This window comes from Erythranthe guttata, chromosome 13 (genome assembly GCF_056151865.1).
Source record: "Erythranthe guttata isolate IM_541 chromosome 13, IM_541, whole genome shotgun sequence".
NCBI lineage: Eukaryota > Viridiplantae > Streptophyta > Magnoliopsida > Lamiales > Phrymaceae > Erythranthe > Erythranthe guttata.
In genome coordinates, this window is record NC_142545.1 from 13,012,925 (window position 1) to 13,040,874 (window position 27,950).

At 37.9% G+C, this 27,950-nt stretch overlaps 3 protein-coding genes and 1 long non-coding RNA gene across 4 annotated transcripts; 2 read left to right on the forward strand and 2 right to left on the reverse strand.

Moving 5' to 3' along the window:
• Nucleotides 1-12,012: 12,012 nt before the first annotated feature.
• On the reverse strand, nt 12,013-12,844 carry LOC148765953 (uncharacterized). The gene is made up of 2 exons (XR_016029112.1): nt 12,524-12,844; nt 12,013-12,370 (listed from the first exon to the last, which is right to left on the reverse strand). It is a non-coding gene; the product is annotated as an uncharacterized LOC148765953 (long non-coding RNA).
• A 5,210-nt stretch (nt 12,845-18,054) lies between these two features.
• LOC105957081 (nuclear transcription factor Y subunit B-1) lies at nt 18,055-18,624 on the forward strand. Its single transcript, XM_012981001.2, has one exon. It carries the CDS (start codon nt 18,055-18,057, stop codon nt 18,622-18,624), a length of 570 nt encoding a protein of 189 aa, XP_012836455.2.
• Nucleotides 18,625-22,004: 3,380 nt separating this feature from the next.
• LOC105957123 (cytochrome P450 72A225) lies at nt 22,005-24,341 on the forward strand. The gene is made up of 5 exons (XM_012981049.2): nt 22,005-22,540; nt 22,622-22,839; nt 22,940-23,187; nt 23,283-23,670; nt 23,761-24,341. The coding sequence occupies exons 1-5, from the start codon at nt 22,264-22,266 to the stop codon at nt 24,184-24,186; spliced, it is 1,557 nt and encodes a 518-aa protein (XP_012836503.2). The 5' UTR covers nt 22,005-22,263; the 3' UTR covers nt 24,187-24,341.
• Nucleotides 24,330-27,649, reverse strand: LOC105957124 (Peptidase S24/S26A/S26B/S26C family protein). The gene is made up of 4 exons (XM_012981050.2): nt 27,293-27,649; nt 26,980-27,204; nt 25,632-25,742; nt 24,330-24,557 (listed from the first exon to the last, which is right to left on the reverse strand). Exons 1-4 carry the CDS (start codon nt 27,431-27,433, stop codon nt 24,519-24,521), a joined length of 516 nt encoding a protein of 171 aa, XP_012836504.1. The 5' UTR covers nt 27,434-27,649; the 3' UTR covers nt 24,330-24,518.
• Nucleotides 27,650-27,950: the final 301 nt, after the last annotated feature.

Below are 27,950 nucleotides of genomic sequence, written 5' to 3' on the forward strand. Positions count from 1 at the left end.
TATTGTGGATCGCGATCTGGGGACGAAAAAACAGTTCAAATTCACAAATCCCCTTTCATTTCCTCATTCCCCCTTTTCTAAATTCCAAACCCTAACCCCTCCCCAACTTCAAAATCTTCAATTTCTTTCATAAAAAGCACATCAATCACACACTTGATCATCACAAATTCACGATTTGCACATTTATTCCAAGAATTTGTGGGTGAATCTTCAAGAAAAGGTAAATTTTCAATCTAATCCTAATTTCTTTTATTTTCTTCAATTCTTTCGAATTTCCCCAAAATTTCATGATTTTTCCCCTTGTTTGTTAATTGTGTATGCTTGTACGTGAATTTGTACTTGGTGTTGGGATTCAAAACATGAATTTGCGGGTGAACCAATGTTTAGATATAGGAATTGCCCTATTGTTCTTAATTTCGAACTAAAGGATAAAATAAAGACTTGAATGACTTGGGTTGATTGTTTAGCTACCTATTGTTGATTGTGGTGGTGGATTCTCACTTGGGTGTTGTGATTGATGTAGGAGGAATAGGTACCAAACAACCGGTGGAAATCAAAAGGATTACCAAGTTGGGCACGCCAAGTGTTCGACAAAATTCCCGAACCAACTTCCAAAGGCTTTCGACCCTCCATCTCGCACAAAGTCGAACGAAATGACGTCGCCGGCCAAGAAACTCTTAAAGACGGGCGAAACCACCAAAAAAGCCCAACCCAAGGAGAAGGCACCGGCAAAGGGAAAAGCCGCACCGAAGAAAAAGGCGGCTTCTCGAGGCACGGGAAGCCAAGAAGGCACTTCGAGCGCACCACCACCATCTCAAGTGCCGGAAGAGCAACAAACCCCACGCACGGGAAACGTGCAACTTGAGATGGGATCCCGGGCTAATCAACACACCATCCTTGACCGCGTAGTCCTCGAACCGGGAGATGAGCTTTTGTACGTGAACGTCGAGGCAAAAAGGGAATTCATACGTCGCCACAGCCGACCGTTTGTTCCAGAAAGGGAATTAGATCTCGATGGCATGCCAAAAGATTCGATCTTCGAAAACTTTGATCGTCGACAATGGAAGTACTTGGCCAAACGACCGGAGGACTACAACGAGAATCTAGTGAGGCTCTTCTATGCCAATGCCGGTTTTCACCCGGGGTCGGTGGTCGTTCTTCGAAACCAAGAGGTGCGCTATGACGCTGCTACAATCAACAAGTTTTTCCACCTACCCGAAGTCTCGACCGAGCCGTTTCAACAACTGAAGATGGCAACGACCTATGAGGAGCTGATTCAGACTCTTTGCCCTAGGGGTTCGAAGTGGCAAAAAGGAGAGCACTGGTTCCGTCGGGGGGAACTTTCAAGGGAAGCAAAGGTATGGATGTACTTCGTCAGTAGCAGGCTCATGCCCACAAAGTCGACGGCCAAGACCTATGCCCCACGTCTTACACTGATGTACGCCATTATGAAGAGGACACCTGTGAATGTGGGCGCGATCATACACGCTGAGATCCGACGATGCTTAGGTGATACCTCTCTAGGTCTGATGTTCCCTTCCCTTATCACTACACTGTGTGATCGTGCAGGGGTCCCCACATACGCGGATGACCGGCTCACCAGGTCACCACAGCCTATCTTCCCTTACCACAAGCTCCAGCCAGCGAGTGGACCCCTAGGCGAGGGCGACTCAGACTTGCCAGATGCTGGTCCCTCAGGTGTTCATGCGGCTCGACCAGAACAAAGGGGCAGAAGAGGCAGACAAGAAGCAGAACCACAGCTCCCGGAGTATGTCGGCCAATGGATGGATGTTATGGAGGAAAATGTGGGATGGTTCAAGAAAATGATGAAGGCCATGGCTGCAGCGCTTCAGTGCAGGACCGATGACATTGTCGAGCCACGGCCGTTCCCACCACGGCCTCGATATGATGGAGCATCAACCTCCGCCGCCGACGAGCAAGCACACGCGGCAGCCACTACACTGGTGGCACAGGCCTGGGAGGAGTACGAGCGGGGACGACCGGAAGAGGAGGGAGGAGCCCACGAGGACGATCACGACAACTAGGGGACGTTGTGTTTTCTATCCCTTTTATTTTTTTTATTCTGCTTTTGAGCATAGGGACTATGCTAGAATTTAAGTTTGAGGGTGGTGTGTGTTGAACTTGCTTGTTTTTGTTTGTTGTTTGTGGGATGAGTCGTTGGATTGATATTTCGTTTACGATGTATCTTTGCTAGACTTTGTTTATTTTATTTTATTTTATTTATCTTATTTTGATTTGGTCTTTTGCATGCATATCATATAATTTAGTCTCGTTTATGTATTTCGATTTCCGTAATTGTGTTATGTTTGTCACATGCATCTCATTTAGGATCGAGTGTAATTTGCATTTCCGGGTTCTTTTGAAGCAAAGCAATTAATGAATTAGTAGATGGGCTAGTTGATTTTAAAATTGAAATTTTGGATCACCGGCTAATTATAGATGAACCTTCCGACTGCGTTTTTGCAACTTGTGTGGATAGCCTTTCGAATCCTTTCCGATTAAGCTTGAGCGCATTTTTCTGAGGGGTAACATAGCCTGAGGTTTGGGGGGCAGGTTAGAATTGAATTATGTGTTCACGATTTCGAGTTGTTGGCTAGAAGTTCTATCAATGGTCTTTACGTTTTTTTTTCGATACGTCAAAAAAAAAAAAAAAAAAAAAAAAAAAAAAAAAAAGTTGTGAGAAAAGTCACAATATCTTGTTGTTGTCGTATCATATTGAATAAAAAGACCTACTTATGCCCAACTCGAGTTTTGGAATTTCAGAATCAAAACTTACTTTTCACCCACATTTCTACTCAAAACCCTCGATGATTGTGTTTATTGTTTAATTACGGATTCTTGAGTCTATCTTTCATGTTGGTGTAGAAACAACTAATTGCGTCGGTAGGAAAGTCGAATACCTTAAAGCCGTGGGCCACTCTGAGATTTTAGGTTATCTAGCTCGTTTTATCTTTCGAATTAATTGCAATGCTTTGACCAATCCGGCAACTTTGTGGGTGTGTTGTCTGAAAACCCTCACGAGACACAACTCGTCCTTTGGTGGTACCCAGGGGTTCAACGGCTTGTTGCATACGCTAAATGCAATCGTGTTTCCCTACGTTAGTGGCCTAGTTTAGTTTGTTGTTTTTATTGCATTTTTTCGTTTTGATTTACTCGGGACGAGTAAAGATCTAAGTTTGAGGGTGTGATAAGTGTTCGTTTTGCACGATTTTTGCTTATCAAATCTTCGAGTTTTGGTCTTCGTTCGTCCGAGTTTCGGCTTTATTTGTGTATATTATTGCGTTTCTTGTTTTATTTCCTTTTTTAGGTTTTGTTAGCTTTTGTTGCCAAGTCGAAGCCATTTGGAAGCGAAACCGATTTTTTCAAGCCGAGAAAGTGGTCATTAAGACCCAGATCGCGATCCAGGAAAGCCGGATCGCGATCTGGGGGCAAATTCCAGTAGTGTGCAAAGTTCAGACCCAGATCGCGATCCAGGAAAGTCGGATCGCGATCTGGTGACAAATTCCAGTGGCAGACAAGATTCAGACCCAGATCGCGATCCGCACTTCCTGGATCGCGATCTGGGAGGCGGTTCGCGTTTTTTTTAAAGAAGCCAGATCGCGATCTGGCTTTATTGGATCGCGATCTGGCACGTTTTTCAAGGGCAGATATTTTAAATTGCAAAGCTTCTTGAGGAAGCTTTGCAATTTACTATAAATAGAAGCAAGCCCTCACTCTTCATACTTCTTCGACTTTTTACGGTTTTCGACGGTTCTTCGCGGGAATCATCAACGGGGGTTCCGACTTGGGTTTTTCTTACGCAATTTCTTTACGTTTTGTTCTTCATTTCCTTTGTACATTCTTTTGATACTATGTTTGTTATGAACTAAGAACATTTTCTTCTAGGGTAATGAAGCCTTGTATATATTGATTTCGATCGTCATTTCTGTTATCTATTTGTCGTGTTTTGATTCCGTTTATGTTTTCCTGTATTAAATGCTTCTGATTGTGTTGATCAGCTCTCAGACTGATATTAAATAGGAATGAACTCGAGAGAGGATTTCTTGTTTGAAGTTAGGAAAACATAGCTCGGGGTGTGGAAACGGAGACGTGATGCACTTCGGGTAGCCCTTAAGGACTTGACCTAAATGCTCTCTTAATAGCAGGTTCTGAACGGAGACGTCGGACCTGTGGGTAGACTCTAGCTACACTGGAGACGGGGGTTAGAGTATATTAGCGTCTGGGTTAACGAATAGGAACGTGATTTTAGATAGCGGATTTGTCGATCGTTGTTGATTATATCTAGGTGGATTTGGCCCTAGAAGTCCCTTTTAAATCGAAGTCCCCCGCGTTGAGTTGTCGTTACTTTATTTTACGTACATTTTATATTTGCATGTTTACGTTCTTGCATGCTTTTAAATTAGGGTTTCTCACCAATCCACTTATTTACGATCGGCTAGATAATATAACGATAATATAATTACACTACTCAACATTTGAATCTACAAGGTCCCTGTGGATCGATATCCGGAACCACTGTTCTGCAAAATGCGATACCGTATACTTGCGGTAATTTATACGTGAGGAAAACGCGTATCATTCACGTGTGCTCATTTCGCAGGTACCTCAGGATCATCAAGTTGTCAAGCTACTGATCCGCTTTGCTCTCCCAGTTCATTTTCTACACACCACCCTAGGTGAGCTATATTTTAGCATCATCATTTTGGCGCCGTCTGTGGAAACGATGCAAACCAGATCATGTAGCCAACAAGATCCTCCTGAGGCGTCTGCTCAGAGAGAAAATGACACAGCTAACGACCTCCCACCTCGTGGAGGCTCTGGCTTGCCACCTCCTCCACGTCCCATGGATCCGCCTCGCGAGGTTCAGATGATCCCCCCTCGGGACCAACCACTCGCCGATCCACCACTCCCTGCTCCTCGAATGGTTCAAATAACCGAGGATGCGCTTCAACGCATGATAGCAGAAGCTTCAACTCGCGCTGCCATAGAGGCCGTGACCCAATATATCGCCACGATGGGAGCAAATGCTCCCAACGCGATACCAGCACCTGCTCCACATGTGGAGCCACCTATGGCACCACCGCCAGTCCAGAACCAAATAAGTGTCTCCTCCTCTACTTCGGACCCACGGTCCCGAATGCAACAATCTACTCATCGCCAAGATGCACGAACTGAGCGACGAGACCCACGTTCACCTTCAAGAGGCAACACCTCTCACCAACGAGCTCCTCTACACAATGGTGGAGAGGTTGAAATTAGCGGTCAGCTATCTCGCTCAAATCACCTTCCCCACATAGGTAATACCATTGGTGGAAGGACAATACCTCCAATAAGGCATAATCCCTTAACTGTCGCAATAATTAAAGAGATACTACCCCAACGGGTAAAGGTCTCGAGTCTACCGCAGTTCGATGGAACTGGTGACCCACATGAGCACCTTGAAAAATTCTACGCCAGGGCAGATCTATATGGCCCAACTGATGCGGCAATGTGCAAGATGTTTCGCACAACGCTCTCCGAACTAGCGTTGAGCTGGTTCAACTCCTTGCCCACTGGGTCAATTGAAGCTCTATCCCAACTAACAGATCGTTTCACCCACCATTTCGCTATCAACAAAGAGTACGCAAAGACTCCCGCGTACCTCTTCACTATCACTCAGAGAGAGGGCGAGACCCTCCGCAACTACATTCAACGATTTGTAGAGGCATCTCACAAAGTTCCTAACGTGGGCGGAAGCATGCTCGCTGGAATCATTCAACAAAACTTAAGAGAAGGTAGATTCAAGGAATCTATTGCAGGAAGACCTCCAACCACTCTAGAAGAGTTACTAAGTCGCGCTGAGAAACACGTACGCATTGAAGAGGCTTCGGCCCTCCCTCATCCCAAGAGAAAAAGAGATGAAGATTACTTCCACACCCGACGACGAGATGGCCGACGACAATCGTCAACATCTCATTGATAATCTCCTTATACTTCCAATGATGTCAATGACACTTGGAGTCTATCGAGCCCATAACATTGTTCGTGAGCACATCATCCTAAACTGGGGGGCTATCATACCTTGAGGATGATACATCCCCTCACCTCTCGACATCAATTGAACGATACACTTACATCATCTACTTAGTACAAGTTTATTTATTTCGAGCGATTCGCTCCCTACTTGTTTATTTACCTTCGCCTCAAGTAGGCTCGAAGCTTCACCTTTTCAATCAATGAATAAAGCTAGTTATTTTATTTACTCTCGGTGTTATCGCTCTTTCAACACATAATTATTAGCTCAAGTCAACATAAAATCTGGGGGTTTATAGTGCCCCCAAAATATTTCGTTCACCAAGGGTTATCGACTCCCTAGGGTCTTACCTCTGCCCCCAAAATATTTCGTTCGCCAAGGGTTATCGACTCCCTGGGGATTTATAGTGCCCCCAAAATATTTTGTTCGCCATGGGTCATCGACTCTCAGGGGGCCTACTTCCGCCCCCCCTCGAACGATTCAGATAACCAAAGAGGACCTTCAGCGTATGATCGCTGAAACTTCAACAATATCAACTTCTACTTGCTCCTCTAACGGGTCTTATAACCGATAAGGACCTCCAGCATACGACAGCGAAAACTTCAACTCGTGTTGTCACTGAAGCAACGACACAACCGTGTGCATCCACCTCAGACCATAGGTCTCGAGCGCCTTATCCTACAGTGGGTAGTTAACCCATCCCAAGGTTGGGCATCACCCTTACCTTTCAACCCCAAGTGGGTTCACATCACATCTCAAGAGACGAGTATAATCTCCCTACTCAAAAAATAGAACATCCCAAGGGGTGAACATCAACCATAAAAAAAAAAAGGGTAAAATCGCGCACGCGAGACCCAAGAAAAAGAAGAAGATGAAGAAAAAAGAAAAAAAAAATCAAAATAGAAGAAGAAAAAACAAGATGAAAAAATACAATAACAAGAAGAAGAAAAAAAAGAGTAAAAGAAGAAGAATTAGAAGAAGAAAGAAGAAAAAAAAAAAAAAAAAAAAAAACCTGAAGGAGCGCGTGCACAGCACGCGCGCGTGACTGGCACGCGCCCATGGGCTGGCGCGCGCTACGTCAGGAAAAAAAAAAAAAGCAATTAAAGAAAATAGCAGCACGTGACACTAGCTGCCAACCATCACATCATGGCATCATTCATCAAGTAACATCACTGTACGCGCGCACCCCCTATACCATCAAATCGCGCGCGCGAATTTTCGTACCCCACTAATTCGCGCGCGCGCGTGGTTCACCTCCACCTATCTAATCGCACGCAAAACTTTGACTACCCTCTACCAAATTGCGCGTAGATTTTGACTCGCTTCACCAAATCGCACGAGAATTTCAACTCTCGACAGCGCGCTTTACCAAATCACGCACGCTCTCTCCCGGATAAATAAAGATTATTATTTCTCCACACCACGCCAATAATTAATGGTACACCACAGCACCGATCTACTCTCGACACGATCCGGTATCCTTTACGACTTGGCTCCCACATCGTCTCGAGAGTGGGGGGCTTGCAACACAACTCCCACGAGGAGCAAACTCGCTCGATCCTACAAACTCGTTGCGAGGCAACTCCCACGAGGAGCCAACTCCCTCGGGTCTACGAAGCCATAGCGAGATAACTCCCACGAGGAGATAACTCGCTCAGTCATATAACCCGTTGCGAGGCAACTCCCACGTGGAGTCAACTCCCTCGGGTCTACGAATCCACAGCGAGATAACTCCTACAAGGAGACCACTCGCTCCATTCTACGACCCGCAGCGATGCAACTCCCACGAGGAGCCAACTCGCTCGGTACTACAAACCCGCAGCGAGACAACTCCCACGAGGAGCCAACTCGCTCGGTACCACAACCCGCATCGAGACAACTCCCACGAGGAGCCAACTCGCTCGATACTACAAATCCGTTGCAAGGCAACTCTCACGTGCAACCACCTCGCTCGATAATAAGACTCGCTGCGAGACAACTCCCACGAGGAGACAACTTGCTCAGAGCAACCTCAATCCACACGCTCCTCAATCGCGCGTCATCCAATGCTCCTACAACTTTGCTGCAAGACAACTCTCTCGAAGAGACAACTCGCTCGCAATGTACTACATAATCGCAAGCTCAAGTTAGCACGATTACAACCCTAGAAACACTTAGAGATATTATGAGAATCTATGTAGCCTGGCCAACTTGATTACTCAAATTTATCTACTTGCTTTCGATGGGTCATTCATTAAAACGTGGCCACGGTCCAAACATACTTAAGACCCACGAGGTCTAACAAGGGGCACGACCCCCATAAAAAAATCTTGAGAGTCTGATCCCCTCCTCAAGTACATCACGCACAAGGCTATATGTAAACACATATAAGCAACGCGTCAAAACATTGACAATGTCGAAAAATAACAACTCCCATGAGGAGAATACTAGCTCCGTGCTACTACATTATCGTGAGACAACTTCAACGAGGACATAACTAGATCAACTCTATTACCCCAGAGACAACTCCCATGAGGAGATTACTTGATCCGTGCTACTACATTATCGTGAGACAACTCCCACGAGGAGATAACTCGATCAACATTATTACCCCGCGATGACAACTCCCACGAAGAGATAATTCGCTACTACATCGTCGCGGGACAAAACCGACGACTCAATTAACTTACATCGCGACAACTTGGTCGCGCTATGCACCAATGCGCATTCTCGCCCCTCCGACACACGCTCCAACGCGTTATCGCACACCACCGACTACTACAATTTTTACTCTCGACACGATATGTCACCCATTTCAATATGGCCCCCATATCGACTCGAGAGTGGGGGCTTAATGATATGCCTAATTGGGCCAACCCAATGGGCCTATAATTTCTTTATCTAATGGGCCACGAGCTCAATGTCAAAGACCACTATCACCGAGGCCCAATCACCTTCAAGTAAGGCTTGGGCCCGACAATCTCAACTAAGCTATAAATAAAGGTTTGAACTCATTCCTTAAGGTACGTCCTATTAACTGAGTAATACTATCAACTTTATTCTCTGGACTATTTCCACTATCAGCACGTCTGACTTGAGCGTCGGAGGGGTTTCCGCCGGATCAACCCCCGGCGTAGTTCACGTGTGCTCATTTCGCAGGTACCTCAGGATCATCAAGTTGTCAAGCTACTGATTCGCTTTGCTCTCCCAGTTCATTTTCTACACCACCCTAGGTGAGCTATATTTTAGCATCATCAATATATATATATATATATATATATATATATATATATATATATATATATATATATATATATATATATATATATATATATATATATATATATATATATATATATATATATATATATATATATATATATATATATATATATATATATATATATTACATTGTTAGAGAGAAATAATATTGTACAATGTTAGTCAATAATATTAGTGTGTTCACCGATCATCGGCAAAAAATAAGTTTGTAAAAAATAAGTTCAATAGAAAAGTCAACGCTGGTCAACGGCAGAAAAAAGAAAATTCAAAATAAAGAATTTCATTAAAAAACATGCCAGACCGGCGTTGATCGCCGATCAACTGCTGTAATTTGTTTTCGAAATAAAAAAGTCAAGGGCGGTGACAAATAGTCTAAATCGAATTTACGGGTCAAAATTTGGTGAAATTAGAGTTAATATTGGGTTTACAATTATGAGTTGGTTTAAAGGCTTTAGGGTAATTTTGCCATATATGTTAGGATTTGAGGTAATTTTTTATTTTAATTTGGGTTTTTTGTTTGGGCTTTTTTTTGTAGGATACACTGCATGTGTGTATGCGATGAGTATTTGGATACCCCATTTGATCTTGGACGAGGACTTGGAGAATCGAAAACTAAGTCGGGATCTTCAAACGAATCTGTGTGATTTGTTCGGTTAGTTTTTAAATTTTGTTATGTTTGGCCTTTTATTTTAATTAGCATATTGTTTTTTCTTTGATTAAATAGAGATTACAAATGTTCTGCAATATTTAATAATTATAGATTATGGCTATGTATTATAGTTTTATTTCTCCGATCGGATACCCAACAGTGATTAAGTCTGGGTCATGGTTCTGTTATTCTTTTTTTTTTTTTTTTGAGTAAATTCAAGTCCATTACAAGGGGAAATAGGGGTGGGGGGACTCGAACCCTAGACCGTTACCCTATTGGTAAAGGCTAGGTACCAACTCTCCTAATGAGGGTTGGTAAAAATGATAAGGTTCTGTTATTCTTTTTATTCATTTTGTCATCTATCTGTATGCCAACTATTTCCACGTTACAAACAAACCCTATCGAAAATGATTTAATTGTTGACTCAACTTTATTTATTTGTTCAAGTTATAAGAAAAATAATCAATTAAATTAACGGGTCTATTAGATATAACCCCCTTAAACATTCAAATAATAGGGGTAGACCCAAACTTAAATTTGCCATTTTGATAAAAACCCAAACTTTTCTACATTACATAATTACCCTCAATTAAATCCCACAAATCCCGTTACTTTACCTTTTGAAATAATATCAAATCTCTCCCTATTTTCCCGTTAAAACACTATCACCACAAACCCACTATCAAAAAAACTGCAAAACCAAAACCAGAAATTTGCACGGCCGTGGATCGACGATTTTTCTGCACTCCGACCAAGCCTCCGTAGGTACGTCGTCGCCACTCGCTGAATCGCTATCATCCATCGATTTGTTGATATGTTTTGGCTAAATCGACTATCACGTTTGTGTAATTGCAGATCTGTTATAATCGCATACCGAATTCGAGCACTAAATCAGTGATACTGCAACAATTGATGAGCAGGACATCCACCAGAAGTGATATCGTCGTTGGCCGCCGTCGCCGTCGCCGTCACTGCTCCAATCTAGGGTTACTCAAATCTAGGATTACTCAAATCTAGGGTTTTGATAATTTCTCGGCCCATAGTTGATTAACGAGATGCATAGTCGAATTACATCTGTATTAATATACTATCCCATATCATTTAATAGACTATCCCACTGGTATAATTTTACTATGGATCTCGTTAATCGACTATGGGCCGAAGAATCATCAAAACCCTAGATTTGAGAAGTGACGGCGGCGGATTTGTGTTTTAAAATTAATAGACTATCTCATATCTTTTAATAGAATATCCCATGTATCGAATTCGACTATGGGTTTAGTTAATTGACTATTGGAAAAATAATAATATATATGGAAACTGAATAATATGTTTGTTTGAAATACTAATCAATTAGGGTAATTTTCCTTATTATATGAAAACGATTAGGGTAAATAATAATATATATGAAAAAATAATAATATATATGGAAACTGAATAATATGTTTGTTTGAAATACTAATCAATTAGGGTAATTTTCCTTATATCGTGTAATAGACTATCTTATTGATCTAATTCGACTATGGATCTCGTTAATCGACTATGGATCCCGTATTATTCAACCACATAGTATATTAATAATTTCAATATAGTACATTAATCTGCTATGATAGTATATTACGGTTATAGTAGTGATATGAAATTGTGTTACAAACAATATACCACTGAAATGACAAGAACATTGAGAACAACACCAACGTAAAGTATTCCAACATAAGCAATAAAATAGTACATTAATAATCTCATAATTTCAATCTAGGGTTTTGATAAAATACATAAAACTCATCATAACACAATCAAACCAATATGTCGAGTTAAAAAACTCTAGTACATTAATAATCTCATAATAGTATAATAAAATGATAATGGTAGTATCATGCGGTATTCATAATAGTATACTACTGTATTACAACGGTTTTAACACTTAACCGAAGTTACCGAGCCATTACATCGTAAACACCTCTTTATAGCAACCAACCCACCAAACCTCAACAAAATCCGTACGAAATTCGCCATCGAAAAAACCTAAAATCATGAAACAAAATAAAAAATGCAGAATACTAAAAAATGATTAAATAGACTGCAAATACATTTGAATGACAATACATTAATATCATCAAAAATAAACTTAAAATGCAAAATCTATACACTAAATTAAAAAAGACTACGAACTATATTTTAATGTACTACCCAACACACTTAAATCGGCTGTTATAAACAAATAAACCAACTATCGATCGGGATCAAAAACATGAACTCGACCACAGCGGACAATTATTCCGATTATTGCATAAACCAACTACGAAGCTCATATAAAACAACTCTGGTCTGATCTGCGTGAACCATCCTCTTCTAACTCTGTCAATCCTCTTCCAAACAAACATCATCCTCTTCTAACGGACAGCGATGAACGCTCAAATCCGAACCTATTTCCACGCCGGTGAAAAAACGATGGAAAACGATGAAAAACGATGAAACGCTGGATAAATTCTTCAAAACCGGTTCAAATCCGAACCCGATTGAAAACGATGAAAACGATGGAAAACGATGAAAAACGATGAAAACGATGAAATCCGAACCTATCTTCAAATCCGATGGAAAACGATGAAACGCTGGATAAATTCTTCAAAACCGGTTGTACAAGATTTGATAGAAACCGCCAATATACTCACGTAATTTTATTCCGTGATTTTAGGCAACGTATCAGCAATCTCATATAACGTAGTTAAGGAAGTAAATACCGTTCAAAAATAAAACAAAATAAAAAAGGGGTATTAAAGGGAAATTACATAATATATTTTGCCAAGTTGGCAAATTTGGGTGTATCTCAAAAAGGGAAAAATTAATTGGATCTACCTCATTAGAAAATATGAACAAGGGGGTTATCCCTAATAAACCCTAAATTAACTGCCGTATGTATTTTCGTTAATAATTCCCATAATTTATGTCATTAACCATTATGATAAGCACACACAAATATCACCACAAATTCGCGAAAATTGCACAAAGAAAAATTTGTGGTTATGAATTTTATGCAAGTAAATGAATAAGAAAATATCTTCATAACGAAATATAAAATAAGTTTGTACTTTGAAGATTTTATATTTGTACTCTTCAAATTTATTATGTGACAGAGAATGCTAATGTTGAAAAGAAAATTTTCTAATTGATTTCTTTGAGACTATATTGTCTAGTACTTGGTGTATTCGTCTCAAATTGTAAAACATTTCTATGGGCTCCAATTTAAATTATGTATAAAATTACGTGTATTTGTGACAAAATTTTAAAATATTTTCATGGCCTTGAATTAAAATTATGAATAAAATAGACTAAGTAATATAAATTTGATGGACTAATTAAATAGATTAACTAATATATAGTAGTGAAAACAATTTGGACTAGGGTGGGCTCAGCCCTTAGCTACAATTGCCCCTGTGCACCCTCCAAAAAAATATTGCAAATATTGTATCTCGATATCAAGCGATATTTATCGATATTTGAAGACTATCGATACATATATATGCCTATTGGGATTTTACTATCCTAACATTGTTGAGTTATATTATTTCTACACGAATTGTATTTTATCACGATATTGACTACATTTTATAATCATATTTTTATAAAGAAAGAAAGTATAGTATAATATCAAACATACTAAAGTATCAATTTCAACCAATCCGTGAATTTATTCAATGCTTGCATGTAATGTAGCAATCTTAACAATTATTAAAAATGATAATAAATTAAAAATAACACTCATAGAAAAAGATATTAATTTTATTTGTGTGTGGTTTTTTAGTGCATTGTTATACGTAATACACTTCTACTTAAAATTTCTGAAATAAATTGAACTTCCAGCTGCAAGGGGAGCCTTCTCCACCATTATGGTTGCACAAGATATATTCATTCATTATCTTCGTGACCCACCAAATTTTTCCTCATCTTCCACTGAAGCAGCAGGCGGCGGCGGCGACGGCGGCAAGGAGACATAATACCGCATTGTCGGTGCCGGTGGTGGTGGTGGTGGTGGCGGCCGCACCATCTGTGCACCTTGTTGTTGTTGTTGTTGATGATGATGAACAAAGACACCCCCGACCGCTGCGTTGTTGACGCGCCTGACGAACTGCAGTAGTTGATTCGTAGAATCGCGTTGGGGGTCCTGTTGTGTGCGGTACTTGTTGAGAAAAACTGCAAGGGGCTGCAAATAGTCATCGAAACCCAGTGATTCCATTGCCTCCAGCACATCCTCGGGCGTGACGGTTTTCCGATAGTCGCGGTGGCACCGCCTGTTCGCCTCAGCGGTGATGAAGCTGATGAACTCGGAGACGTACTCCTGGATGGCCTCCTTGACATCGTCGGTGATTCTAGCTTGGGCGGGGAGGACGCGCCGCAAAGTGCGGGTGATATTAGCTATCGGCATGTATTGGTCTGCCTCTCTTTTGAATCCTTGCCGCTGCTCTTGGTTCACCTCTCCGGCAGCATCATTGATTGGGGGCGGGATGTTGGCAACATTGGTGGCGGCACTAGCGGCGCCCCCTTCTCTAATGACCATGCCTGAAATGATATATAATTAATTGGTTAAATGTTAAGCGATTTAACTGGCTTCTTATCTCTTAATCCTCTTTTCCACACTAATATTAATCTTAATACTTTATAGAATTGTCTAAACCATATACATTTCAAAAGCACATGTGAAGCTTAAAAATATACCAACAAAAAAACTTTAAAGCTTCAATTGTTAAAAAGAATATATAAAATTAAGTAGCTAGTTTTCTTGAAATTATTGGTTATGTCTTAAAATCATCTTTTATTGTCTTCATCATGTGTACAAAATCAAGTATATTGATGTGAAGTGCCAAGGCTTTTGTCCAATAGCTAATAACACATGAAAAATGCACCAAATATTCAGTTTTTGTGCACTAATCTCTCACTCCAAGATCCTCTATTACATATCATTTTAATTTTACGATACTAATATAATTCTACATTAACAATGTCATTAATATACATATATGATGTCTATCCAAAAATGAATTGTGAGATATAGCAATAGAAATGAAATACATATCCATCCAATTAGTTGCTTACAGAAAGATTAAGAATATATTGAATTGATTTTTCCATTTTCATCACGACCAGGCCATTTCTCATTTGATCTATATTGTGACAAAATAAAGAACTATTAATCATTGTAAAAAAAATGTGGTTGAATTATTGAATATATATATATATATATATATATATATATATATATATATATATATATATATATATATATATATATATATATATATATATATATATATATATATATATATATATATATATATATATATATATATATATATATATACTAGTTAAATAGAAAAAAAATTGAGAGGAAACAAGGACAATTGGAAACCAATTAGCACATAAACGAAATTCAAAAAAAAAAACCAATGATGAAAGTATGTTCTATGGTGACAAAAATAAAAAACAAAAACAATAAAAATAAAAATAAAACGTTACACGTCACACATAAAAGAAATCAGAATAGAATGATATATAAAAGCCACAAAAAATATTTTTTTATCTTATGTAGATCCATAGAGCATCTAAAAGATTTGCGAACTTAAAACGCGCAAAATTTGCAAATAGAAGATCGATTGTCCAAACACCAAATCTATCATATTAACACGTGATTTTTACTCAAGCAAATGAGAGATGTGAAAATTAATTTTAAAAAATACAAATCTATACACATTGTTCATATAGATTTAGTCTTAATAAATGTTAGGAAAAATTGAGTGTAGTTTTTACCAGATGTGTATGCTCTTCTCGTGTATGTATGTTCTATATTTGAGCTTCCTTCTCTCTCCATCTCTTCAAAATTTTATTTTTGATTCGAACTCTGTGTTTTTCTCACCTTCTCTCTTTTGTTCACACTAATGTAACAAAATAACTTTGTATGCCTCTTACTCTTGTGTGATTGATGAGTTGTGAAGTTTCAAGGAACAAGTATGTTAAATATATAGACAAGTGAGACGTTTGAAATGAGTCCACAAATATAAAATTAAGGTTAAGAAAAGCAAGGGCGAAATTGGCAAAGACTATTAATTGTTGAAACAACGGAAAAGTGACCAATTTTGCCTTTTTTGATGAGTAGAAGATTTTGTGGGATTTAAAGATGTTTTTTTTTTTTAGAGTAGCATAATATTTAGAAGAGTAAGTGATTCATTTTATTTACTCAAGAAGATGACATATTTAATTTTTATGAATAATATTTGACTTTATTTATATAAATTAATAAGAAATAACTACAAAAATACATCAAAATATTGTGCATAAATTTAGTGAAAATTATGTGAAGTAATATTACATGTATATGAGTTGTTACACTTATAATTATTTATTTTTACTAATAAAATGCAATTAAGTTAGATTCGTATGCCATCATTTAGAGGTCGTTCAAATGCTAATATAGAAGTTATTCAAAAATTCATTAAGTCGAGATAGACACAATTTAATTGCGGATTAAATAGTTATCGTAATTAAGTCGTGTCTATCCTGACTTAATGATTTTGAATAATTTCTATATTAGCATTTGAGCGACGTGTAAATAATAGCATACGAACTGAGATTAATTTCATTTTCTTAGAAAAAATAAATAATTATAAGTTTAACAACTCATATACAAGTAATATTGATTCACATGATTTCCCGTTGTTTCAACAATTAATAGTCTTTGCCAATTTGCCCGTACCTTTCACAATCCTAATTCTACAGTGGTGGACTCATTTCAAAGGTCTCACTTGTCTATATATTTAATGTGCTTCTTTGAAACTTCCCAATTCATCAAACACACAAGAGTAAGAGGCATAAAAAAATATTTTGTTACATTTGTGTGAGCAACAGAGAGAAGCTGAAAAAAAACAGATTTCGAATCAAAAAATAAAATTTGAAGAGATGGAAAGAGGAGGAAGCTCAAACATAGATCATAAATACACCAGAAGAGCACGCACATCTGGTAAAAATTGCACTCAATTTTTCCTAACATTTGATTTTTAAGACTAAATCTATACGAACAATGTGTATAGATTTGTAGTTTTTTAAATTAATTTTCAAATCTCTCATTAGCGGGAGTAAAAATCACTTGTCAATACGATAGATTTGGTATTTTGATAACCGATCTTCTATTTGCAAATTTGGTGCGATTTAAGTTCACAAATCTTCTAGATGCTCTATAGGTCAACTTGCATGAATTGGATAAAAAATCTTTTTTGTGAATTTCGTATATCATTCTATTCTGATTTCTTTTATGTTTGACATGCAATGTTTTTATTTTTATTGGTTTTTTTTTTCGGATTTTGTTTATATGCTAATTGGTTTCCAATTTTTCTTCTTTCCTCTCAATTTATTTTTCTATTTTAATATTTAATTAATATATATACACACACGCATATATAAATTCTTTAATTCAGTCACATTTTTTTTACAATTAATATTAGTTCTTTATTTTATAACAATAAAATGTGATTTCATATGGATCAAATTAGAAATGGTCTGATCGGGATGAAAAAAGGAAAATCATTTCATATATTCTCAATTTTTTTTTATGCAATTTGGATGGATATGTATCATTTATATTGCTATACCTCGCAATTCATTTTTGGATACACATCATATATGTATATTAATAACATCGTTAATAAATTAATATGTAGAATTATATTAAATATAGTAAACTAAAAATGAAATGCAAAATGAAATGTAATAGATGATCTTGGAGTGAGAAATTAGTGCACAAAAAGTGAATTTTTCATGCATTTTTCATAACTTGTTAGCTATTGGACAGAAGTTCTGGCACTTCACATCAGTATTCTTGGCTACACATGATGATGAAGATAATTAAAGATTTATATATTTTTTAACAAGCTAAGTTCGAGTTTTAAGTTTTTTCTACTTATATATTTTTGTACTTAGTATATATGTTTTTGAACTGTATATGAAGTTTAGATAATTATATACAAGTATTAAGAATAATATCAGTGTAAAAAAAGAGGATTAAGAGATAGAAAGCCTGTTAAATCGCTTTATCTTAACTAATTAATTATATATAATTTCAGGCATGGTCATCAGGGAAGGGAGCGTCGTTGGTACAACCACCAATGTTGCCGACATCCCAGCCCCAGTCAATGTTGCAGCCGAAGAGGTGAATCAGGAGCAGCGACAAGGATTCAAAAGAGAGGTGGTCCAGTACATGCCGATATCTAATATCACCCGCATCATGCGGCGCGTCCTCCCCGCACACGCTAGAATCACCGACGACGCCAAGGAGGCCATCCAGGAGTGCGTCTCCGAGTTCATTAGCTTCATCACCACCGAGGCTAACGGGCGGTGCCACCGCGACTACCGGAACACCGTCACGCCTGAGGACGTGCTGGCGACAATGGTGTCGCTGGGTTTCGATGACTATTTGGAGCCCCTCGCCATTTTTCTCAACAAGCACCGCGCACGGCAGGATCCTGATCGTGACTCTACGATTCAGCTACCGCAATTCGTTAGGCGCGGCAGAAGTGCGGCAGTCGGTGGCTTTGTTCATCATCAGCAGCAACATCAACAAGGTGCACACATGGTGGGGTATTATGTCCCCTTAACACCGCCTGCTACTGCTGCTTCAGTCGAAGACGAGGAATAATTTGAGGAGGTGACGAAGATAATAAATGAATATATCTTGCGCAACCATGGTGGTGGAGAAGGCTCGTTCGGCGGTCGGGAGTTTAATCCGTCTCAGAAGTTTGAAGTACAAGTGTATTATGATATAATAATGCACCAGAAAACCACACACAAATTAAAACTTTTTTTCTATGGGTATTATTTTTAATTTATTGCCATTTTTAAGAGTTGTTAAAGATTTTACTTTACACGCATGAATTGACTTTTATAGGTTTGTAGAAACTGATACTTTTCGATGTTTGATAATTACATTATACTTCGATTCCAATTATAAAACATGACTATACAATGTAGTTAATATTGTGATATGATACGATTTATGTTGAAATAATATAACTCAACATTGTTAGGATAATATCCCAACTGGCATATGTATCGATGGTCCTCAAATATATGTAAATATCACTTGATATCGAGATACGGTATTTGAAATATTTGTTTCGGGCGTGCTCATGGGGGTCGGGATTAAAATTAGAAACCGTCATAAAGAAACATATCGATCGACACGATAAGATGCTGATATAAAATCATTTTCTGTATATCAGTTATATTTTATTAGGAAAAAAATTGAATTTTATTTTATATAAAATATTATTATAAATTTTTGTAATATTTTAAGAACTCTGGTATAAAGAAAATATCAAGAATAATTCGAAAGTTTGGTGGGCTCAACCCTTAGCTACAATCGCCCATGAGCACGCTCTAAAAAATAATTGCAAATATTGTATTTCGATATCAATTAGCGATGTTTACTGATATTTGAGAACTCAGTGATACATATAGTTGTTGGGTTATTACTATCCTAGCAGTGTTGAGTTATATTGTTTACACATGAATCGTATCCTATCACGATATTGACCACATTATATTGCATAGTCATGTTTTTATAAGGAAACAAAGTAATACACGATATTGACCACATTATATTGCATAGTCATGTTTTTATAAGGAAAAAAAGTATAACGTAATTATCAAACATCGCAAAATATCAATTTCAATCAATTTATGAAAGTCAAAGCATGCATGTAATGTAGAAAACTTAACAATTCTAATTAAAAATAACACCCATAGGAAAGTGGTTTTAATTTGTATGTGGTTTTTCTAATGCATTATTATATCATAATTCACTTATACTTAAAATTTGTGAAATGGATCAAACTTCTGGACATCAGAGGAGCTTTCTCCCTCACCATGGTTGCTCAAGATATATTTATTTATTATCTTCATCATCCCACCAAATGATTCCTCGTCTTCCACTAGAGCAGCAGCAGGCGGTGGCAAGCGGACATAATACCCTACTGTCGATACCAGTGGCAGTAGTGGCGGCCGCACCATGTGTGCACCTTGTTTTTATTGCTGATGATGAATAAAGCCACCGCCGACCGCCGCGCTGCTGGCCCACCTGACGAACTGCGGTAGCTGATTCGTAGAGCCACTCTCGAGGTTCTACTGTGCACGGTGCTTGTTGAGGAAAACGACGAGGGTCTCCAAATAGTCATTGAACCCCAACAACGCTGGGCCATTTTTGTTTCTACAATATGTGGGCCAATTTTTTTGAAAACTAGAACACATTTTAAGGTTATTTTACTTCTATAATAATGCGCCATTCAAACTCACGCTTTTTAAGAAGCTGCCATGTGCCAAGGTGATTGTGGATCACTTTGTATTTTTTTAAGTGAAATATTGATGCAAAAATTAAAAATGTGTGAGTCCCACACGGTAAAAGAAAAGTTGGGTGGTGGGTTTGGGGGTAACGGGCCGAAGGGGAGTTTGCTAATATAATTACTATTAATAAAAAAAATATTTTAAAATTTAATTTCATATGTCAGAATTCAAAGATTATATATCAGTCCTAGATTAGATTTAATTTCGCTTTATAAGAATATAATCTGAATTATTATGCTTAAAATTTTAAAACTAGCTAAAACTGAGTCTCGTTGAATTAATATTTGCCTCCTAGGACTCACGATCCTAACAGACGTGTTATAAAGCTAAGGAGAGGGGCTGGAAAATGGGGATGAGGGAGTGCTGAATGGGGAGAAAGATATACGAATCTCTTGTATTTTGTAATTGTATGCTCCTTGTTATAGTGGATTGGATTGGAGTGACTCTGCTTCCGAGAAGTAGGTTTCTCATTAAAATCGAACATCGTAAAACCCTTGTTCTTATTATATCATTCCTTATCCGTGTGTATGTGTTTGATCCATATATACTAGATTTGAGATCCGATACTACGTATGTGTCTGGGATGGTCGAAGAGTAGAAATTTGTTCGTCGACCAACGAAACATTGCCGGGAAGAAATCCATTTGTCGACCGATACAAAACAAGAAAAATACTAGATGAATTGTTGAGACTTGCCCAAACAAAAATCAAAGTATAGTAGCAAAGTTTGTAGAAAATTACATTAACAATAGAACATGCATTTCAAATTTATTAATGAGCTTTATATTAACTTTATATTATATAAATGAATATTGTGGGCTAGGTAGCTAGCTAGCCTTCATATTATTATATTAAATTTTACACATTTTGGTAAGTGGGGAAGGTTGGAGTCTGTTTCCCTTTGTCTTTTTTCCTTTTTCATTTTGTCAAAGAAATGCTGAACTGCTAAGAGGAAATTTCTTAGAATAAAACATATTCAAAATTAAATAATATATTATATAGCTCCACGTGGAATTATTGGATGGATATTTAACTTTTGAATTAATTGAGTCAAAAAAAAAATTGCGCTCGTCGTCGTACATCGTTGAATAATATTCCTACACTGACCGCAGCCGCCCGTCACAAAAGACCCATAATATTGTTTTTCTATTTTGGTAAATTACAAAAAGCTCCCTAAACTTAGGCTAAATTACCAATACTCTCATCTATCCATAATTACTAAAATTCTCTTGACGTTTGTTTCCGTCTTATACCGACCCCCTTACGGTATGAACTTTCATGGAACCAATATTCCCCAAAAAAGGCCAATTTTGCCCATACGAACGTAGAACAGATTGAAGGTAAATGTGCACCAATGTTTGTAAAATGCCTATGTTTACTACAATGGTTCATATAGCAAATCTTAAAAGTGATGTTTCAGAAAATGAGGTTGCTGCAGAAAGTATAAAAATGTCACCCTCATTCAACAAACTGATCTTAGAGGAGACTCGACATTTTTCGAGAAATATTCTCTCAAATAAAAAAGACTCCATGAAAATTGCCATAGAGTGATCGGTGTAAGAAGGAAACAAACATCCGAAAGATTTTGGTAATTACAGATATGTGGGGTGTTTTCCGTAATTTACTCTTTTTTTCTTTTTTAATAAGAAAAAAGACCCATGATGGCTCTTTAATAATTAACAAAGTATATATTTAAATACCACTAGTGTACATATTTTATTACTTCCACTACTACTTTATTCAAGGGGATAAGATATATATCATTTGTTTTCATAACCTTTTTAAATTGTCAATAATAATGTCACTAATAATTAATTTTTTTAATAATTATTTTTTTTTATAAATCCATCCCCATATATATATATTCCAACTATTCCCCTCATTCCGAACCAACAAAACAAACAAACTTAACACTACTGAATATTGCAAGAGAAAAGATGAAAATGGAAGTTGGATCAATCCTACTGTCAATCCTGGTAGTGGGATTGATAACTTTATCAGCTAAATTTGTGAACTGGGTTTGGATTAAGCCAAAGAAGCTGGAGAAGCTTCTAAGGAAGGAAGGATTAAATGGCAATCCGTACAAACTCCTCCTCGGAGATATGAAACAGTTAATCTCTGTAATGAAAGAAGAACAGCCTAAATCCATCCAATTCTCCGACCACCTTTTGCCGCATATTCTTCCTCATTACTACCAAAACAGAACCAAATTCGGTAACTTTTCGACTCGATCTGCAACAAAAGAAATACATACATATGTACTTTATATTTGACATTTTTGTTTGTAAATGACAGGTGAGAATTCGTTTATGTGGGTTGGACCGTCGCCGAAGTTGATAATAGCAGATCCACAGCTGATGAAGGAGATACTCGAAAAACCGAACGTGTTTCAGAAGCCGCACCCCGATCCTATCGGGGAGACGATCGCCGGGGGGCTTGTTGTTCTTGAGGGTGAGAAATGGACTAAGCACAGAAGGATTATCAACCCTGCTTTCCATATGGAGAAGCTCAAGGTGTGTGTAATACTTTTCGAAAAAGAAACGAGTTTTGCATCTCGAGTGTTTTTCGAGTGATCGAATTTAATTTTTTGTGTGACTATATATGTGTGTGCAGAAAATGGTACCTGCGATTCGGTTGAGTTGTTCCAACATGTTAGACCAATGGGAGGCTTCGTTTGCCGCTAGTGACGAGTCGAAGGAAATCGACGTGTGGCCTTATCTTCAGAATTTATCGGGCGATGTGATTTCTCGTGTGGCGTTTGGCAGCAGCCACGAACAGGGAGTTAGAATATTTGAGCTGCAAAAGGATCAGGTCAAGCTCACTTTGGAGCTCTTGAAGTTCATGTTCGTTCCGGGATGGAGGTAAAACAATGATTCGAGAAAATCCCAGATGAATTATCTTATCTCGCTTTCGTGTGATTTAAATTTTAAACTTTTGTTTTTTTTTGGGTTAATAGATTTGTGCCGACGAAGGCGAACAGAAGAATGAAAGCAATCTCGAAAGAGATTCAATCATTGTTGAGGGATATAATCAACCAAAGGGAGAAGGCGATTGAAGATGGAGAAGCGATCGGCGAAGACTTGTTAGGCACATTGATGGAATCGAATCTCAGAGAAATCGACGAGAACGGGAGCAAGAAGAATATGGGAATGACTATCGAAGAAGTGATAAACGAATGCAAGCTATTCTACTTTGCGGGCTCCGAAAGCACTTCCGGTTTGCTGATGTGGACAATGGTCATGCTCAGCAAAAATCAAGAATGGCAAGCTCGTGCAAGAGAAGAGGTCTTGCAAGTTTTCGGAAATAAAGAACCAACTTTCGACGGCCTAAACCGCCTTAAAATTGTAAGACGATCGATCTTATTACATTCTCACAACGTTAAAATTGAATGCACGAGGTTTTGTCTTAACAAAAAAAAATCTAAACTTTTGCAGGTAACTATGATTCTGAATGAGGTTCTAAGGCTGTACTCACCTGCACCGCTAATATCGCGGGCCCCAGCAAAGGCGGTGAAATTGGGGAACATCAATTTACCGGTGGGGGTAGATTTGTTGCTGCTAATAGGTTTAGTGCATCATGATCCGAAAATATGGGGCGACGATGCGAACGAGTTCAATCCAGAGAGATTCTCTGAAGGGATTTCGGGTGCAACCAAAGGCCAATTTTCGTTCTTACCGTTCAGCTTAGGTCCAAGAATATGCATCGGCCTACAATTTGCAATGACCGAGGCGAAATTAGCTGTCTCGATGATGTTACAGCGTTTTGCATTCGAGCTGTCACCGTCTTATTTGCATGCTCCATTCCCGATTCTCACTCTCCAACCCCAGTATGGCGCTCCCCTGATTTTACGTAAACTATAAGCAAAGGCTACTATTGTTTTTTTTTCCCCTCTATTTTTTTCCGATTTGCTTCATCTGTTATGTACAATTTACGGAAATGCATATTTTTTTCATGTTTTTAATAGCTTGTATCGTGGACTTGACGAAAATAAACTGTTATACGGTTCAGACTGAAAGGGCATATCGTCTATCTGAGTAACTTCAAAACGGCACTAAAATTGTATTACATTTGTCGCTGAATGCTGACCAACTTACCAAAAATGTGATACGGAATATTGTACGGTCGTTGTAAGGAAAGTCAAAGGTGAGGACCGACAAAATACCTTTAATTACAATTGCAAATTTCATCACTCTCATTGTCCCAATGGTCCAAAGTCCCGAGGTGGCCATACCTGCAAGTGAAACAATAATGTATAAGTAGATGTTGTTCCATAATAAATGGATACGACTTCTTAAGTAGCTAATATTCGCGATTCATTTATTGACTTCTGAGTGACTCGGATGTGTTGGATAATAGTTGATTAGTAATCATATATGCTGTTGTCTTTCAAGTATATGGCGCAACCATTAGACCTAATAAACAAGACTTAGTGTTCTTCCAGAATTGCACAACACAAAGACAATCGTCAACTTATCTGTTCAAGATCATACGATAAATTTCATCAGGAAAAAAAAAAATCCCAGGAGATGATTCCCATGTCCTAGACGGGTAATTTGATAAATGAACTCGAAGATCATACAGCAGATGAAACAAATAAAAACGACACACAGCTATAAACTCAATCGAAAGACTATTATCTCAGTTTTGAGTAGGAGGAAGAAAACTTTACATGAACCATAGACAATTACCAAGGATGATAGTGTTACGTGTGCATTCAGCGTACGTCTGTATACAAGATCCTCAAACGTATTTCTGGTAGTTATTACGGCCCAAGAAACATCATTCACTTGTATTCACATTGTTAACCTTAGGTTATACTGGCATAATATGAGAATATTAATGAAGCAAATTATAAATCAAAGAAGTCTGAGTTAGAAAACCTTAGTGTTGGGCCGTTGGCAGATAGAGCAATAACTTTAGCAGATTAAATTAGCAAATCGGACACCGAAATGAGAATGTTTACCATGTAAACAGTAATAGATGCCAAGAGCATATGCATAGTTATTTGCACCAGAATATTTTTTCTGTTTTAAATTTTTATATGAATTACGACTTACACTAAAAAAGAGAAGGTATTGTCAGTGATGGTGCACGAAATGCACATTACATAGATACTACTGTACATTCTGAGAAGTGAAACTCCATTACCCAAAGAAAAAGGTACGTTAACCAAACCAAAGGGGACCAAAAGCATGATGTAAACACGTGTGCAATCATAATTATTCCAACTCGAAAAACCTGCTGGATCAAGAAATTAAAGCTATAACACGAAATTTAATCAAGAACAAGGCAGCAGAAAGCTTACTCTGTAAAAGACTTTGCCCAGAAGCAACCCGTAAGGAATTGGGCCGACGTGTCGTGAATCGTGCGATGCATACAGATTGTCTCCCTGAATCCATACATGGCCCTTCGGTACCTATTATTTGCAAATGTAGTAGTATAAGGATTGCAATATTCGATAATAGGGCATTATTTTTTTCAACGGAAAGAAACGCAGTGTTATTTTCTTCATCAAAGGGATTGTAACATTAGAACTTCAAGCAGGAGTTGATTAACAATATAGAAGAAAGCAGATCAGATAGCCATTTCAGAGTTATAAAAACACATTGCCATTGTAACAAGCAACTTAATTTCAAATGCAAGGCAATTAAGAAGGCTAAACACAACTACCAAACTACAATGCCGTAACATTTAACCAGTACACAATTCTACTTCAAATATGCAGCAAGATTAGATATGAAATAGATGCAAAAGGGCATGCTTACCTACTCAAATGCGAGAATGCCAATTATAAGCACATACAAGATATAATTTTTAAAAGAGGGGCAGAACTCAAATGCGAGACTGCCGATTATAAAGCACAAACAGGATAGAATTGCCGCAAAGCAATCATTGACTTACATTTAACAGTTCAAGAACAAAAATTACGTTGGCCTTGTAAGTTTCCGTAACACTGTTATGCTAAAAATCCTCTCACAAACACTTAAGAAGTTTAACAAAGAGCATTATGACCAGCAACGCCTACAAGGCACCAAAAGATTTTTCAAGAACAAAACTCGGTGAAATATTTAGATATAACATAACCGAACATTACAATTAGGGCAAATTACAGCCACCCCTGAGATAAGATAAAAATACGAAAAAACGCCTTATGTTTGGGTAGTTACAATTACCCCCTCAACTATGAATCTTCTTACACTTCCACCCTTATGGTGCCAAATTCAACATAAAATTCTAGATTCCATGGAATGCCCTCTAGTTTGTACTCGTTTTATGCAAAAATGCAGTTTCTGACGCACCACAATCTGATATTTACAAGCCACGAGACACATCTTATGATCATCTTATTTCAAAATGTGGAGCTCGAATGGGATAAAACAGGTACAAACTGGAGAATATCCCACCTAATCTAGAAGATTCCACTAAATTTGACACCGCAAAGATGGACGCAATAAGAAGATTCATAGTTTGACGGGTGGTTGTAATTACCCAAACAAGAGGGGGTGGTGACCGTAATTTACCCTTACAGTTATAAATGCAGATTTGAGGCCAATACATTGCAATTGAAGTATAATCAACCAAGCATATAGTAATAAAAATCAAACAACAATAACTACTATTAAAAAAATCATTCACCATATTCATATACTCACCACTAATGAGTGAGACCGATCACTGCGGGCCGGATCCACCAAAAAAGTGACGGTATCACCCTCCAAACCAATTACCCGCTTCGTTATAGTCTTCCTAGGGTTCTCCGGCGACCGCACCAAAACGACGTCGCCCGGTGCCACCTTCCCCAGCAAAGTCGACATCTTTTCGACCAGCAAAACGTCGCCGGTGAAATTCAACGTGGGCAGCATGCTCGGCCCGTAAACCTTCATCGAATTAAACGTCATTACTGCTAATTAAGCAGAATTTTGCTGGTTAATTGAAGAAAAGAAAAAAAGAGAGAAGAAAGCTTACTAGGGTTGGGGAGCAGATGTAGTTTTCGGTGAGGTGCAAAAGGGAGAAGAATTGAGCTAAGACAATGGTGTGGCCGAGCATTTCTTTGGCTGTGGATTTCCATTGCCGAGCGAATTGCAGAAGCTTTGCGGTTGTCGTCATCGTCGCAACGCCGTTCCCATTTACGGCGCCGACGGCCACACTCGAATCGTCGGCGGTTCTCGGAAAGTACGGAATTAAGATTTGCGGATTTAGTAGTTGAATTTTCTTGGATAGGGGGTAAATGAAAATTGGAAGATTGAATTTGCAGCTCGAATCTAAAAGTAGTTTTTTTTCTATTTTCGTTTTCTTTTTATTGCATATGAACTAAATGATTTTGAATTCGACGACAATATTTCAAAATAATAATATAAAAATAAAAAATACTCCATGTCGAATGTATTTTTAATCTATTATAATTCATTATTCAATCGAGATTTTGCCTGCTCTTAAAAAAGAGTTGTAGCTTTCTTGTTGCGCCAATTTTATTTATTTATTTTTTTTTTATTTTTTTTTTATGAATTTATAATTTAGATTGTGTACCTAATGTGTGGTAATTGTCTAAGAACTAAGGACTTTACATGTATGAGAAAATGATTATATAATACAAATAGTTGGATAGTCAAGATTGAACATAGAT